The 14,458-nt window shown below is 37.3% G+C and overlaps 1 protein-coding gene across 1 annotated transcript in view; it reads right to left on the reverse strand.

The window, feature by feature from the left end:
- Positions 1–310: 310 nt before the first annotated feature.
- Positions 311–14,458, reverse strand: part of WDR37 (WD repeat domain 37) — a 41,605-nt gene continuing 27,457 nt past the window's right edge. The window contains exons 11-13 of the mRNA XM_009325547.1: positions 5,395–5,529; positions 4,884–4,998; positions 311–3,506 (exon numbers count right to left, since the gene is read on the reverse strand). Of these exons, the coding sequence (XP_009323822.1) occupies positions 3,375–3,506; positions 4,884–4,998; positions 5,395–5,529 (382 nt within the window). The 3' untranslated portion in view covers positions 311–3,374. The remainder of the gene's footprint in view (positions 3,507–4,883; positions 4,999–5,394; positions 5,530–14,458) is intronic.

Consider the following 14,458-nt stretch of genomic DNA (forward strand, 5'->3'; position numbering starts at 1 on the left):
ATAACAAAATGTAATTACAAATTTTTTCATGCAAAACTGGAGAAGACAGTATAAATGCAGGCCTGAGCACCTTCTCAGTCTACGTACTATACTGGTAGCATGACCGATTGCACTACAGAAGTCCTACTTTCAGGGACAGACTTGGTCTTCTTCCAGAAGAACTGTGCCCATCACTGCCTTGGAAACGAACTTCTTGAGGAAGAAAAGAGTGGAAGGTGGATAGGAAGATCCTCTGACTACTAACAAAGTGAAATACTAAGATTAATAGCAACCTTAATGCAATACAGAAGAACAGCAACTTGCAAAAAAAAAATCGTTGAATGTTTTAATGCATTTTGAATCATAATGAAGAAAAACATTTTACATCTAAAAACAAATTAGCAGAATAATAAAAAGTGGTTCCACATAACTTATAAATTCTTTTTCCAAAAAGGTGGTTTTCACAGATTTAGGCAACAAATAAGATATTTCATTCCAGATCTTTCTGATCGTAAAGTATACACGAACGTTGTGAAAACTGATGTGCATTGCTTGAGAGAAAGACATAAAAGCTTGATTTTGCCCAGTGATGCGTTCTCTGTGAAATTCTGAACAATACTGAAACTGTAACTGCAACTCTCCTCCATTTTATGAAATGCTGGACATTGTTCAGTGCTGAAAAACACTCTTTAAATACATGGAAAAGATTTCATGGCTTTGACTGTTCTAGTCACTGTAGTATTATACACTAGCACTGCTCACGTGTGATTTGCTTCAAGGGGAATGGCAGCCTCGGCTTAACCTTCAGCACAGTATATAAAATTAAGCTAAGTGATAGTTAAGCTGATTACAGTATTAGCCTGCTCATAAGAACGTGGCTCTAGCACCTTGTTTGGCTGATTTTTTTCAAAGTGAAAGTGTGTAATCATCCCATTCCTGGTGCCAGAGGATGGTCCCTCTGGTGATATAAAAAGTTTGCCGCAATGACGATTAAACTGCGTAGAGTCTAGTGGTCCTGTATTACATATGTACTAGAGAAGCTTAAACAGACAATGTAGTTTAGCAGGACCAAAAAAATCAGTGACCCTCTCTCCCCCACCTCACGTAATAAAAGGATAGCCATTGCTCAAGGTACTACATGCAGGCCACGCTGGAGAAACTGCTTCTACTGCCTGGAGAGACATTTTTCTCTTTTTTAAACAGCATCAACCTGTGTAAAGTTATCTCTGTTACCAACTAAAAGAAAAAGTGAGTCTTTTTTTCTTAAAGAATAAAACCTGCAACCCAACATCAAATGGCTTTACCTAAGTTAAAAACCCCGGAAAAAAAAAAGTTAAAATACACTTTGACACCATCCTTTAACCCTTGTAATCAGAAGACTTGAAACTCTGCAGCTGCTTTCTCCAACCTCACTAGTTTTGGTATTTTAAGATTACTTCAGTACAGTTCTGTATATATCCTGTATCTCAAAAAAAAAAAAAAAAAAGAAAAACCACCCAGAAAAACCCCAGAGATCAAGCTACTATGATGACCTGTACTATAAAGATACTACATACATTCTCTATTAAATATCTAGAGCTTCCTTAATGTTATTCTTTACTATGCAAAACTGTCTAGGACCCCAGTTGCCCTACAATTACTCAATGATGCATTCATCATCCCATCCCATTGCACTCCAATGCCACTGTATGTTAGTTAACAGGAGAACCAGTCAACACATCTGTCAATGTCATTACAAACAGTGCTGTAGAGGACATGAGCACAGCTATAGTTTCAAAAAATCATAATCATGAGATAAAAAGTTCCTAATACTTATCTTACGCCAACCCACCATAAACTCCATGATTCCCATTGTAAGAGCGCATCCTTGGCTCACCCCCACCCTTCATCTTACACTGTGATATGTCAAGACAGTTAGGGACAGCATCTCCCTTTAAGCTAAAAAGAAGTGTCTGTCTGAAGCAGCCTTTTTGTTCTTCCGAAGACATCAGCTGCCACCTGCACTGACTTATAACATCAGCAGCTGTGGTATAACACCCCACTGCCAGTGCAAAAAAGGCTAAGCACAGTGAGGAGCAAAACCAGGGTAAGACCATTTGGGTGAAAGAAGGGAGACCTATGTTGATTACTCCCTTTTGGAACAGAACACAGGCTGCAGCAGCCCTTGCCACGGCTGAGAACACAAAGGTGACAGATGATGTTTACTTATCGTATTGCTCCATTAGCTTTAAGTGTTAATTATCTTAAGGATCACATTTAGTATGATTGTCTTCCCCCTCATGTCAGAGATAGGACTTCAGCCAGAGACCAAAAGTGCTTTTTTCTAGGCTACAGAGAGATTCAATGTATCTTGACCAACATTCATTTTTTGAGGTAGTACTCATTTACTTTGTATTGCTGGCTCAAAATAAAAATATGGGAAGTGAACACAATTAAAAGTATGCTCACTGTAGGTATATTAAAAAAAAGAAGAAACCAACAACCCCCAAAAAACCTATTTCCTTTCTGGGCAGATCACCAAAAAGAAGCAATCCTTCTTACAAAGGTCAGCTCACATTCACTGGTAAAGTCAAACTTTCATAAATGGTTTATAACAATAGCTATAAACTAAAGTGCTTCAAAATTTGCTTGACTAGATTTCAGTGATTAGAATCATAATATTCTGGACTTTTGCTAGTATGAAATGCCATGAGATTTTTAGAATCACTTTATATAAGAAGGGCAGAATGAATATTTTTCTTTTTCAAAAGAAAAAGTACAAAAAGCATTCCAAATAAACCTGGCAGTCTATACTCACTACAAGTTGCTTGCATTTTCCTTCTCAAATCTACTATTTTTCCAGTAACTGGAATAAAAATGGAGCTGAAGTTGCACTATACTGCAGCACTAAAAAAAGTATTCCAAATCAGATGCAAACAGGAAAATGTTTACAATCATACAACTAGTGAAATTCACACTTCATTTCAGAGTTTTAGCCCTGCAGATTCTTTTTAACACAAGGCAGATATGTAGTCATGGAAAAACATAACAGACTGCTATACGCCCTCTACATTAATTACATGTTTCACATTTATGTCACAAATGTAATGCCCTACTGTGTATCTATTAAATGCTAAATAACTTATGAACATTTATGTGCTCTATGCAACAGTGAACATATTGACCAGTGGATGCCAAAATATAAAAGTTCATACACAAGACAAACTAATTCTTAAAAAAATCACATTTTCTGTACAATTCATGCAAACTGTGCACAATGTGGTAACAAGAACAACATTTGCTAACGTCTCCACTTAAGGAAGAGCTTTTACAGAGACAGCAGACCAGTATTCAGAAAAGTCTGCGAAAGTGTAGAAGTCCATGGCAACATAAAATGCAAAAATTCCTCCAGCATTTCATTTTTCTTGTAACAAAGCAGGGATGTTGATGTTCCAGCCAATAGCCTGACGATCAAATCCACATGTGAAGAGGTTACATATTGGATGGTCCTCGCTCCATGCTGAGCAGCACACCATTCTTCTGTGGCCCTGTAGTTCGGGAGATAGCAGTATTACTTACAATGTATTTTGAAAGCTTCCATGTCAACAAGTTAGTGCAGATTTGCTAATGCTCACACTAGTTTTTACAAATGGTACTTGAGAATCCTAAAGGTCATTGTTACTTTCATCTGCAAAATAAAGATCTTTGTAATGATGAGACTCCTTAATAGCAGCACCGGGTCCATAATGACAGAAGCATACAAACAGGTGCATCAAAACTTTTGAGTTTTCCAAGGTACGTTTGCTATCTAATTACATTTTATTTACAAAAGCAAATCAAGTTTTGATTTTAGTGTTTTTATTTATAAAAGCAATCTTAAAATATGGAACTACTTCCTGGCAACTACTTTGTTATGAACCTGCAAGATTAAGCGTCCATCACATTCATAATTCAGAAAGGATAATACTACAGCAGGAGGAATATCATACTGAGGAAAAGCAAAGCCTTATCTGTTGTCCAAGTCCAATAGTAACAAGAATGCCCCAAGGAGGATTCTGACCAACATTTAAAAAAAAAAAAAAATTTGCCACGATTTCAGTAGTGTCGGCCTGAATCTAAATATTAAGAGGGAAAAAAGAAAAAAAAAAAGAAAAATCAAGACTAAACAATAGACTAAAAAGAAACTAAACTAGAAAAAGACTAAACAATAGACTAAACAAGTCTTAAAATCCCTCCCTAAATTCTGTCAACAGCTGCTGAATCCACCTAAAAAAGCTCACTGAAGTGGCATAATCCAATTAATTTCACTTAGTCTCATTTGCTCCATTAGTGATGCCTGCCATGCCAAATAGCACCACAAATGCACAAAACTTGATGGCTGCAGCAAGGACTGTTTAGTACTTGGTACCAAATATCAAGAATTTATGTGCATAAGCATTGAAGGGAAAAAAAAAAATTAACAAAATCATATAAAGTGAGCTTGCAAAACTGACCCCCACTTTTTTCCTTTTATGTTTCTTTATAAAACAAATTAAACACTGAGTAATTGGAAAAAAAAGAAAAAAAATTGAACGTCATAGTGAGTCACTGTTCTGACAAGATTCACATCAAGACATTTAAACACATTTGAAATGCTCTTAAACATTTTTTCTATTTCGTAGAGAAGGCAGACATTAGTTTCCTTTAGTAAGGAGAAAAATTATGATGAAAGGCAGTTGAAAGATCATTTCCAATTCCAATAAAAACATTCAAAATACGTTACTTATTTGCATGTTGGTCATTTTCAATAACTAACAACAGCACATTTGTATAGACAAGTGTCTTTCAGCATTTGTTCAGCTTTTAAACTAGAGAGAGCAAATCCTAGTTTTAACCTTGTATGAAAGAAGAACAGACATACTTTAAGGCAATAAATATTCAGTTACCTGTCTATTACTGCGAGGAAGGCGTGCTAATCGCACTCCTGACATGTCAAATAATCTAACCTGTCGGTTGTCATGTGGAAGGGCGATGATTCTTTGACCAACACACACGTTAATCCTGCACAGAATAGACAAAAGTAGGTTATGTACAAAACAGTGAGCCTAGCAAATAGAACTTGACATTACAAGTTTAAGCTCATGAGAAGTGATACAGTTGAATTTTTCCTGATTAGAATTCACAAGTGAAAAAAGAAAAAAAGTATTAAACCATTAAGGTGTTTTCTATTGTACTAGATGCTCAAACAGCTTTAACATCTGCATCCCATATTAAAAAAAAAAATCTCAGAAAAGCGATACGATCTATTTACTAAAAGATAATGGTGACTATATCTGCATTTTATAAAACCACTTCAGACCTTTTTCAAAATCTCATAAATCTCAACTTTAATTTTAGTGACTAAAATTAAATGTATATTCAGTGAATTAAGAAAAATAGTAACTCAGATCTGCTTACCTGTTGACTGCAGAATCTGTACGGATGGTTGCAATAGGAGACCTCATGTTTTTCAAATCCCAAACTTTTACAGTACGGTCATCACTACCAGAAACAACATTGTCTCCCACAGTGAAAACTGCAGATGTCACAGTGCTAAACAATCAGGAGTAAAAAGAAAGATGTCAAGCTCTAAAGTTCTTTATTAAACTAGCATCTGATTTAAAGTTCTATTTTCTGTTCCTGTGTTTCCTTTGAAATATGTAACTTGCCTTTTTTTTAAAAAAAAGTAACCTGAAATATTAAAACTCCAAGTGGGTATTTTAGAATAAAAAATATTCTTACAAGAAGCTGCATCACTTCAGGTATACAGGGCTCGACTGGCCCAAGTGCTAAGAAAAGAAGCCCAACAGTCGAGAGTCATCCTGAAGGCATCTCTCATATTCCACTGATCCTAATATGAGCTAAACATGTCCAGTCTTGAAACCTTAATTCACTTTTGAAGTTCTGTATTAATGTCCAGTAGGCTTATCAGACAACCATAACTGAATCAGTAGCATACAGTACAATTCCTCCTCTCAAGTGTTTTGAGACTAGTAGTCAAGTTCTTTTACTTTCCACCAAAAGACTTCTGTAGAACTACCCCAGGCATTTGTCATTCACAGCACAGACACTGGGGAGATCCAAAATACTTATCTGAGATGTAGCTAAAGCTATTTTGTACACACACCTAAACACGCTGTAGTACATACACAGAACTTCCAGTATAACTCCACTAGCAATATCTACGGTGATCTGACAATTTCTAATTGTGATTTCTATTCCTATTTTACAAGTAGCTAAAGTCCAAGAGTCAGATCAAAAAAAGGGCAAGCAGTAGTAGTAAGACACATGACCAGACAGTTCTTCAAATTTTACCCATTATATCTATAAATGCACAAGGGCAGCCAGAAAAAGACTCCCAAGAATATTTCTAGCAATTGGAAGTGCAACTATTACTTTCAGAAGAGATTATAAAGAGAATTTTATTTTGGAATTTTATTATCTTTGTATTTCATACTTTCGGAGAGCAGTATACTGCTGAGCTCAGATGAATAGTTCTCATGATGAGGTGATTTTTTTTTTTTAATCTTTTGCCTATCATTTCATATTAACCAATTAAAGTTTTTGTACTACTATCTTCATTTTAGTGCTGCGTGAATTCTCAACTCAAAACCACTTATTTTCTGCCCACACAATGTGCTAACAACATATTTTTGTCTCTCCCTAAAATCATTAGGGAAGACTTCTCAACTCTGTTTCTACAGATTTGATTTAATGACCTATCTTGTAACTTGGGTCATGCACATCAATTTCTTAGAATTTAGTAATTTTAATTTAAGTTGTCAGTTGCTACCGTCACTTTGGTTGTTCTGCAGAAATTTGAATTCATGTCTTATCCAAGCTGCTGATTGAGATTAGCACTAGCCAGGTCACAATGGACCAGTTCATGCAAGCCTCTTAATTTAAATTGACACCAAATTAAGTTTTAATTAGGATGAAGGCCCACTTTATTCATGATACCAAGTTTCCTAATGCATTATTAGAGTGCAGCTAAGCTACCAGGGAGATGATTACAATAAGAACTAAGAGGTCTTCGCCTGATCTTCTGGACTTTATGAACCAAAAGTCAAAAAGTTACCACATACATGAAGGCCACAACTGATGAATATCTTTCATCAGGCACCTTCGCATTTGGGAAGAAAACTCATTCACATAGTCAAATTACTGCAGAATAGGGTTGGCATGTTCTTAGCACAGAACTTGTCTTCCACCAGCCTGACCTCCATTTAACTTACCAACACCTGCATTTCTCTCCTCACTAGCTCTTTATGCAAGCTGCAAAATACCTTAAGTAAATACTGCAAAATACTCCATACTGCTGTAACACATTTTCAAATGTGTTGTTTATAAGTTTAAAATTCGCTGTTAAATCTCCATACTTTGCATATATGTTGGGAGACTTCCTTGTACGCAACAGTATAAGGAATTCAAGTCACAGAAAAGCTCCAGGTGAGTGAACATACAGCATTTTAGTATTCTGCTGCCAACACACAGATCTGATCTGTTTTCCCATCACACATTTTATTCCAATTACTGTTGGAATATGTTGTGAAACTGTCTTAAAATAACCCTCCAATTTTGGATGCTTTTTTTCACAACCTTAAACAGCTTTGCAGCTTCTTTGATCTCATATTGGTTCTCCCTTATCACTTATCATTGTCAAACATAGCTAAGTTTCTCTGACCACATAAAGTTTTCACATTCTTAGATTTATCATCTTTCAAATGAAAACACCTGAAATGATCACCATGCAAACAGAATGCCAACTCTAGGTCAGCTCGACCCTTTCTGCTCCTGTAAAAACAGAGACTCTCAAAAGAAAACAAAATCCTTTTGTGTACTGCTTTCAGTTTAACTATTCATTCAGATAATACTGACTATACTAAGAAAAAGTTTGTAAAATAAAAATGCAATGAAGTTCTCCTGTAGCGCTCTCTGGTGACTGGGCAAGTGATAGAAAGGCAAAGGGAAGGCTGCCGGGCCGTTTTCAGTGACATCTTTAAAGGTGTTTAGTAGACTTAGTCCCCTGCCTACCCTCCCAACAGTTCATCCCTGTAAGGCACTGCAAGCTGGGATATGCACTCTTTGCAAGTGCATGTGACTACAAAACCAGCCTTTTTCATAAGGAGCTTTGAATTCAAAGGCTAGATATAAAAGCTCTTTTTACTGAACCCGCTGTTTACGATCAAGAATTTTGGTCAGTTTCAAAGCAAACAGTATATGGATGTACTGCATAGCAGTCCTAGATATTATGCTTTTAAAAAAATGAAACATTAATCTTCATGGGCAACCTATAGATACACTCGATTCAATTCTAAAAGACATCTCATTTTCGAAATAAGATTGCAAGACTAGAAGTTTTAAGTAACTTAATACCAAGTCTAGAAAGGCCAAAAGCAGTATCATTCTCACAAACTTGAGAGCTCTGGGGAGGGTTATCAGCATTTGACTGTCATCTGAGTAAAGACCCCGTGGGTTTTTTTGTTTTGGTTTTTTTAAAGTGGAACATATTGAGTTAATATTAAAAAAACCACATACATTTAAATTCAAGAACGTGTACAACGCTATTGACTTAAGAAAACACAAGCAAGTCCTGTGCTCATAGGTTTTCTTATGCACTACAGATCATGCTTTATCTCCTCTGCTATTCCAAACTGGCACATCTCTTAAGGTGAGACAGATGCATCTCATCTCAGGTTTTGGGTTTTTTAATTAAGACAAAACAGCAACAAGAAGAAAGGCCACTTCCTACTTATAAACTAAAACAGGATTTCAGCCCAGCTAAAGAGGGAAGGTGAGAAGAAAGCAAAGCAAAGTCTGTGTTGAAAGAAGTTGGCAGAGCAGCCAATATACAAATAACCTTTCAAAAGCATTGCCTCCCTAATGCCACCCATATCACAAAAGTTAAAAGACTTCTTCCTGTATTTTCATGTGGCTAGTTTTACTTTCTGTTGATACTAGTCTTCAGTTTGTTCTAACCCAGCTAAAACTGTGGTTAACATTCCCTCCGCTAAATTAATAAAAAGTGTCAATAAAAGATCATCAGCCCCCGTGTTAATGGAATGCTAGAAGACATTAGGTTTTTAATAACTCAAAAAGATGACAGGTATTGTAGGACATTAAAAAAAAAAAACCTGGCAGAGAGGAAGCAGTCTTATGACACTTCAAACCGTGGGTCCCACAGGGAGTTTGGTGCGCTACAACTATTCTCCAGAAAAGCTTCAGCCTCCGCCAAACCCCAGCAAAACTCATTTATCTTGTCGTAGGGAGCAGCCGAGCGTGTACTTCCAGCTGACAGCGTGGTGCTTCCTCACCACACACCGCTGCCTGGCCTCGAACATCCTGCTCCCTCCGTGGGTCTCAATCAACAGAAATACTGTAGTGCTAGCACTCCTCATTAGGCCGAACAGCTGTCTCCCCAGTCACACTGAGACACAAAACTGTTTTGCATAACAATCTGCTGAAATTTCACACATAGGGGAGGAAAAGGGGGAAAAAAACAAACAAAAAAAAATGTTGAAAATGTTGGACCATGAAATGCTGATGCAGAACCCTTATTGGCAATGCACCAAAAAAAGTTAATACTGCTCTTTCAATTTTGATTTGCAACCTATACTGGGATTTACCGTTGAACGCTGGGAGACATGTTTTCGTGCCTGTGAAAAGGCATGTACTCATCAGCATTAATCTGTGTGTGGGATGAAGTCTGGAGAAAATAGACTAAAACAGAGCTTTCAGATAAATTTATTCAATGTACACCAAATTGTAGTTAAACAGCAAAATCTGAGTGCTCAAATATGCCTCTCATTTTAAGTAGTAAAATTCAGGAACAATACCTAACGGAAACTTTATTTGGGACAGCATTTCCTGCACAAGAGTTTCCCTTCTTTTAGGGGAACAAAGTATATCCCCACACAGAGCAGTCTGCAGCCTGGGGGGAAGCCAGGACCTGGGTTTAAAATCTCCAGATATGGACAACAGTTTGCCCATATTAAAGGGCGATGGCACTGGCCACAGGAGTCCCAGGTAAGGAGCACACCAATACCTCCACATCTCATTTTGCATTCAGGTTTTAGAAGTGCTAAAGGCACTTAATTCCAGGAAGAGCTACAGATACAATTCCCAAAGTCTGTTTGTGGATTTATCTCTAAATTTCAGCAGAGTTTTTTCCTCCAACTTGAGAAATGGTAAGAACAAACCATGAAGGAATTAACACAGAAGGGAGAGGGGGGAATTCAGAGATGACAGTTAGCACTGAAAAAGTCATTTTTTTAGCGTTTAAATCAGCAGTGTCTACTCCAGAGATATGTGTTTCATGACATTTAGAGAAAATTGCCAGTATCTCCTTTTATCACTATCTGTCTTAAAATAATAAAATGATACAGGATTGAAAACAATAACTAGCTTTTATAAGAATTACTCAATGGCAAGTTAGTAAATTAGTTAAGGTGCAGATATTTTTAAAATCAATTCCATTACATTTCTGATGGGATAAACAAGGTCCATTTATCCCTGCAGTATTGCTGCATATGCTATGTAAGCTTCAGAATGACAACACACTGTAAGACATTACGCTCTATTCAACAGGGTACAAAGAAAAGGCGTTTGGCTATGCTCTTTTGTGGGTCATTTGAAAAAAATCATAGCACTTTTTAGTGCATGCATTCAAGAATGGAATTAAGATTCTCTCCATTTATTGTATTGAAGCTTAAAGCAGTCATAAGCAACTGGATACAGATTTATTGCCTACATCTTTTTTAAAGCGACTGACAAAACTCTATTGGCTAACATTGAGTACAGTCAAACTTTGTCTGTTACATACCCCATTCTCCAAAATAAAACACCTAAAGGATTTTTTTTCTTTTAGCTACACGGCTTTTAATTTTAAGCACTTACTATTCTAGCTTAAGGACTAGTTTATTCGAATTTTTGTATTTCTTTATTAATTAGGAAGCGATTTTTACCATGAGGAAGTTCACCAGTGACAACAGAAAAGGTTCAAGAACATAAAGGAAACAAAACCATCAAAGAATATTATCTTTTAAATTGCTTTTTCGGCACTTCGACAACTCCATGACAATGTTGGATTGGGGAAGGTTAGAATAGAAAATGGAGCATTCAAGCTGTGCAAGAGAGCAAAGACAGGTAACTTGGATGAGCCAAAGGCATGTAAAACATGCTGGCCCTGAAACAGATTCACAAAGGAGGTAGCAACATGGCAAGTTAGACAAATTCAAAGCTGGATGCTTCAGCTATCAGCTAATACGGCTGCTAACAACTCTAAGAAAACTGTTGAAACCTTAACATGCTCTGTTACGTGTATGTAATAAATGTAAACCAAAAGGTTCTTATATCTACATGTTCAGAAGCACAAAACTAAAAAAGCTAACCCTACAACTTAAAGTCCAGGCCATAATCTTCATTTAAAGAATATGCACATGCAAATGTGGGATCAGAACAGTGTTTGAAAGGCAAGTTTGGGGCCTTTTTCAATGAAATGCAAGAGAAAATTTGAAAAAAAAAAAAAAACCAAAAAACCCACACCACAGCAGACATAACAAGGTAGGAATACTAACAATAATATCAGAATCATCTAGTTAATCAGTAAGGCTTGGGGAGAAAACTGAATGTTTCATCAGAAAAATTTTGCATTTCTAACGGAAGCTGGATTGAGAGATCCACACATGGTGAATGCCTAAGGCATTCTTTGATTAGAAACAGTAGAAAAATGGTAGACAAAGCATCACTGATAGCATCAATAGCTGAAGCAAGAACAGGACTATCTTGAAAAGAACAGATGCTTTAAACTGGTTGAACTCCACTGACAGCATTCAACTTGTGACATTGTTTGGCACAAAAGACTCCCTTTCCTAGCACAGCTTTTAGTCAAAGGTACAAAACTTGCATTTTTTAGAACTACATCTAGATATACTTTAGCTTCACCAAGATAATGTGGCTGAACAAGAATAGCTAACGGTGACCTTGTAATATGGGGGATATCTAGAATAAGACTGCTTTCCAACAGGGACGTCTAATGACATTGCTGCCTGAAGAGAAGGCATTTCCCCCCTACCATGACTTGGTCTTTCAAGAACAAGACAACACATATCAGGGTACAAGAATTAAATCTTGCGGAATAAAGAATCTGGAAAAGCCAGTGACCTTGGCAAACCTGAGTGCCCATGAAACTAAAGCAGTTATTAGTCTCTTGATACAGAATGCCATTTTGACATTAATTCCCAATTCACTAAATGTCAGAATTCAGCCCAACATCCTAATCAGCTGCTGCCGAAGTATTTTTACATTTTTTAATTCAGATTTTCCAGCAAGCATGGGAATTTGAAGAGGAAAAGTTGAAGAAGCAAGACATATTTGCAAAGTTTCAAAGTCCTCAGGATGAAGAACAACTCGCCATCCAGCTGCATATTCAGAGACATACAGACAGCAAATGAACAGGAACTTTCCCTTCTGGTCTCCTATAGCCACACAACCAGAGTGAAAGGAGAAGGAATATGCTGTAGTCTGAAAGTGGTATTAGCTCCCTTGTTCAGCTCTTTGTCAGAAGTAATGTTAAGATCCACTTTCAGCAATTTTTTTCTCCGAGTTTGCCCAGAAAGTAACACAAAGATCTAGATTCAACAGCTAACGTACATTCATGTTTGATGCACTGGCTCAATTTAGCTACAAAGATCAGTAAGTTTAGGAAGTCATAAACAAACTTTGTAATTTTTTGTGGCTAGGTCAAAAGTACCTGCTCAAATATTTTTTTTTTTAAGCCAAAAATGCATTTAATCACCATGACAAGTTGGTGCATAACTATACACTGAACAATCAAGAAGCATTAACAAAGGATATTCACTTAAGGATAGCAACCCAAAGCTGCTCCTGAAGACAAAATTTTACTCTTTGAAGTCTGGTCTTTGCAAGTCCAGACTTGGAAGTCCTGCACATTTTTTTATTGAAGCATTTCAAGAGATTTGTGCCCAACCACAGTGTACCTTTGACAGTCACTAAACAAAACAAAACACTTTAATATTTACCAAGTAACTCTTCAGCTGCATATAAGCATCAACATACTACAAATATACAGCAAAAGCAGTGTATGGTTTAAAAGACATATAAATCCACTAGCTAATAAGCATTCTGTTGCCAATAGAGTATTCATTTACTTCCAGTTTTACTAAATTGTCAGAACAAATGTATAAAATCTGTAAAGTACCTGACTGGACCTGTGCAGACTAAGATTTTTTTTTTAAGCTACAAATGATAAAGATTTCCAACATCAACATTTTAGAAGGCTCCGCACGTCAAGATAGACCTCAGCACATACGGAGTACTTGAAGAGACAGAAAAACTCAAACACATATGCAAGAGCAAGTCAATGCCAGAGTTCTTCAACTAGGTCACCACGCTGGTAAAAGAATGGCCTTCAGAGCCCCAACAAGACACGGCTGTGCAGTGGTCGGCAAACAAATGCAGAATTGAAGCTGGAATAAAAATTGCCATGTAGATGCCAGAAGCATTTTTCTCTTCAGAGCACCACCTTAGTTCAACTTGAAGAGTTCTAATCAATAGCCTCTAAATTGAATAATTTCTCAATACGAGAACAACTGGTGCTATATATTATCAAACATATTTTAAAGCAGTATCTGCTGGAAAAAAGGTGTTGGAATTTGAGTCCCCAGTATAATTTTGGGGTTTTTTGACCATGGGTCAGTTTACATGACACCAGGCCTGCTGGTGACAGATGGGGTACACCTGTCTCAAAGGGGGAAAAGGATCTTTGCACAGGAGTTAGCAGGGTTCATTGAAAGAGCTTTAAACTAGATTTGAAGGGGAAAGGGATAAAACCAGGCTCACTAAAGGTAAGCCTGGGGGCAGCATGCCAATGTTTGAGGTACAGTGTGCTAAGGACGTCCTTTGGTCTGCTGTCTCAGTGGAGGTAGGGGATGGAGATCCATGCAGCAGCAAAGACACAAGGATTATTGATGCGTTAGAAACAACGGAAGTGCCTGAGAACGGTCACGTAGGAATTAGAGCTTCTCCCACCAAAAAGGTGGTGGGATCAATAGCCCAACTGAAGTGCATCTACACCAATGCACGCAGTATGGGCAACAAACAGGAGGAGCTGGAAGCTATTGTGCAGCAGGAAAACTATGACATAGTTGCCATCATGGAAACATGGTGGGATGACTCGCACAATAGAAGTGCTGCAATGGATGGCTATAAACTCTTCAGAAGGGATACACAAGGAAGGAGACGTGGTGGGGTAGCCCTGTATGTTAGTGAATGTTTTGGTTGTCTAAGGCTTAATGATGGTGACGATAGGGTGGAGTGTTCATGGGTAAGAATCAGGGGGAAGGCCAACAAGGCAGATATCATGGTGGGAATCTGTTATAGAGCACCCAACCAGGATGAAGAGGCAGATGAGATATTCTGTAAGCAGCTGGGAGAAGTCTCACAATCACTAGCCTTTGTTCTC

Source organism: Pygoscelis adeliae, unplaced genomic scaffold (assembly GCF_000699105.1).
Source record: "Pygoscelis adeliae isolate BGI_AS28 unplaced genomic scaffold, ASM69910v1 Scaffold175, whole genome shotgun sequence".
Classification (NCBI taxonomy): domain Eukaryota; kingdom Metazoa; phylum Chordata; class Aves; order Sphenisciformes; family Spheniscidae; genus Pygoscelis; species Pygoscelis adeliae.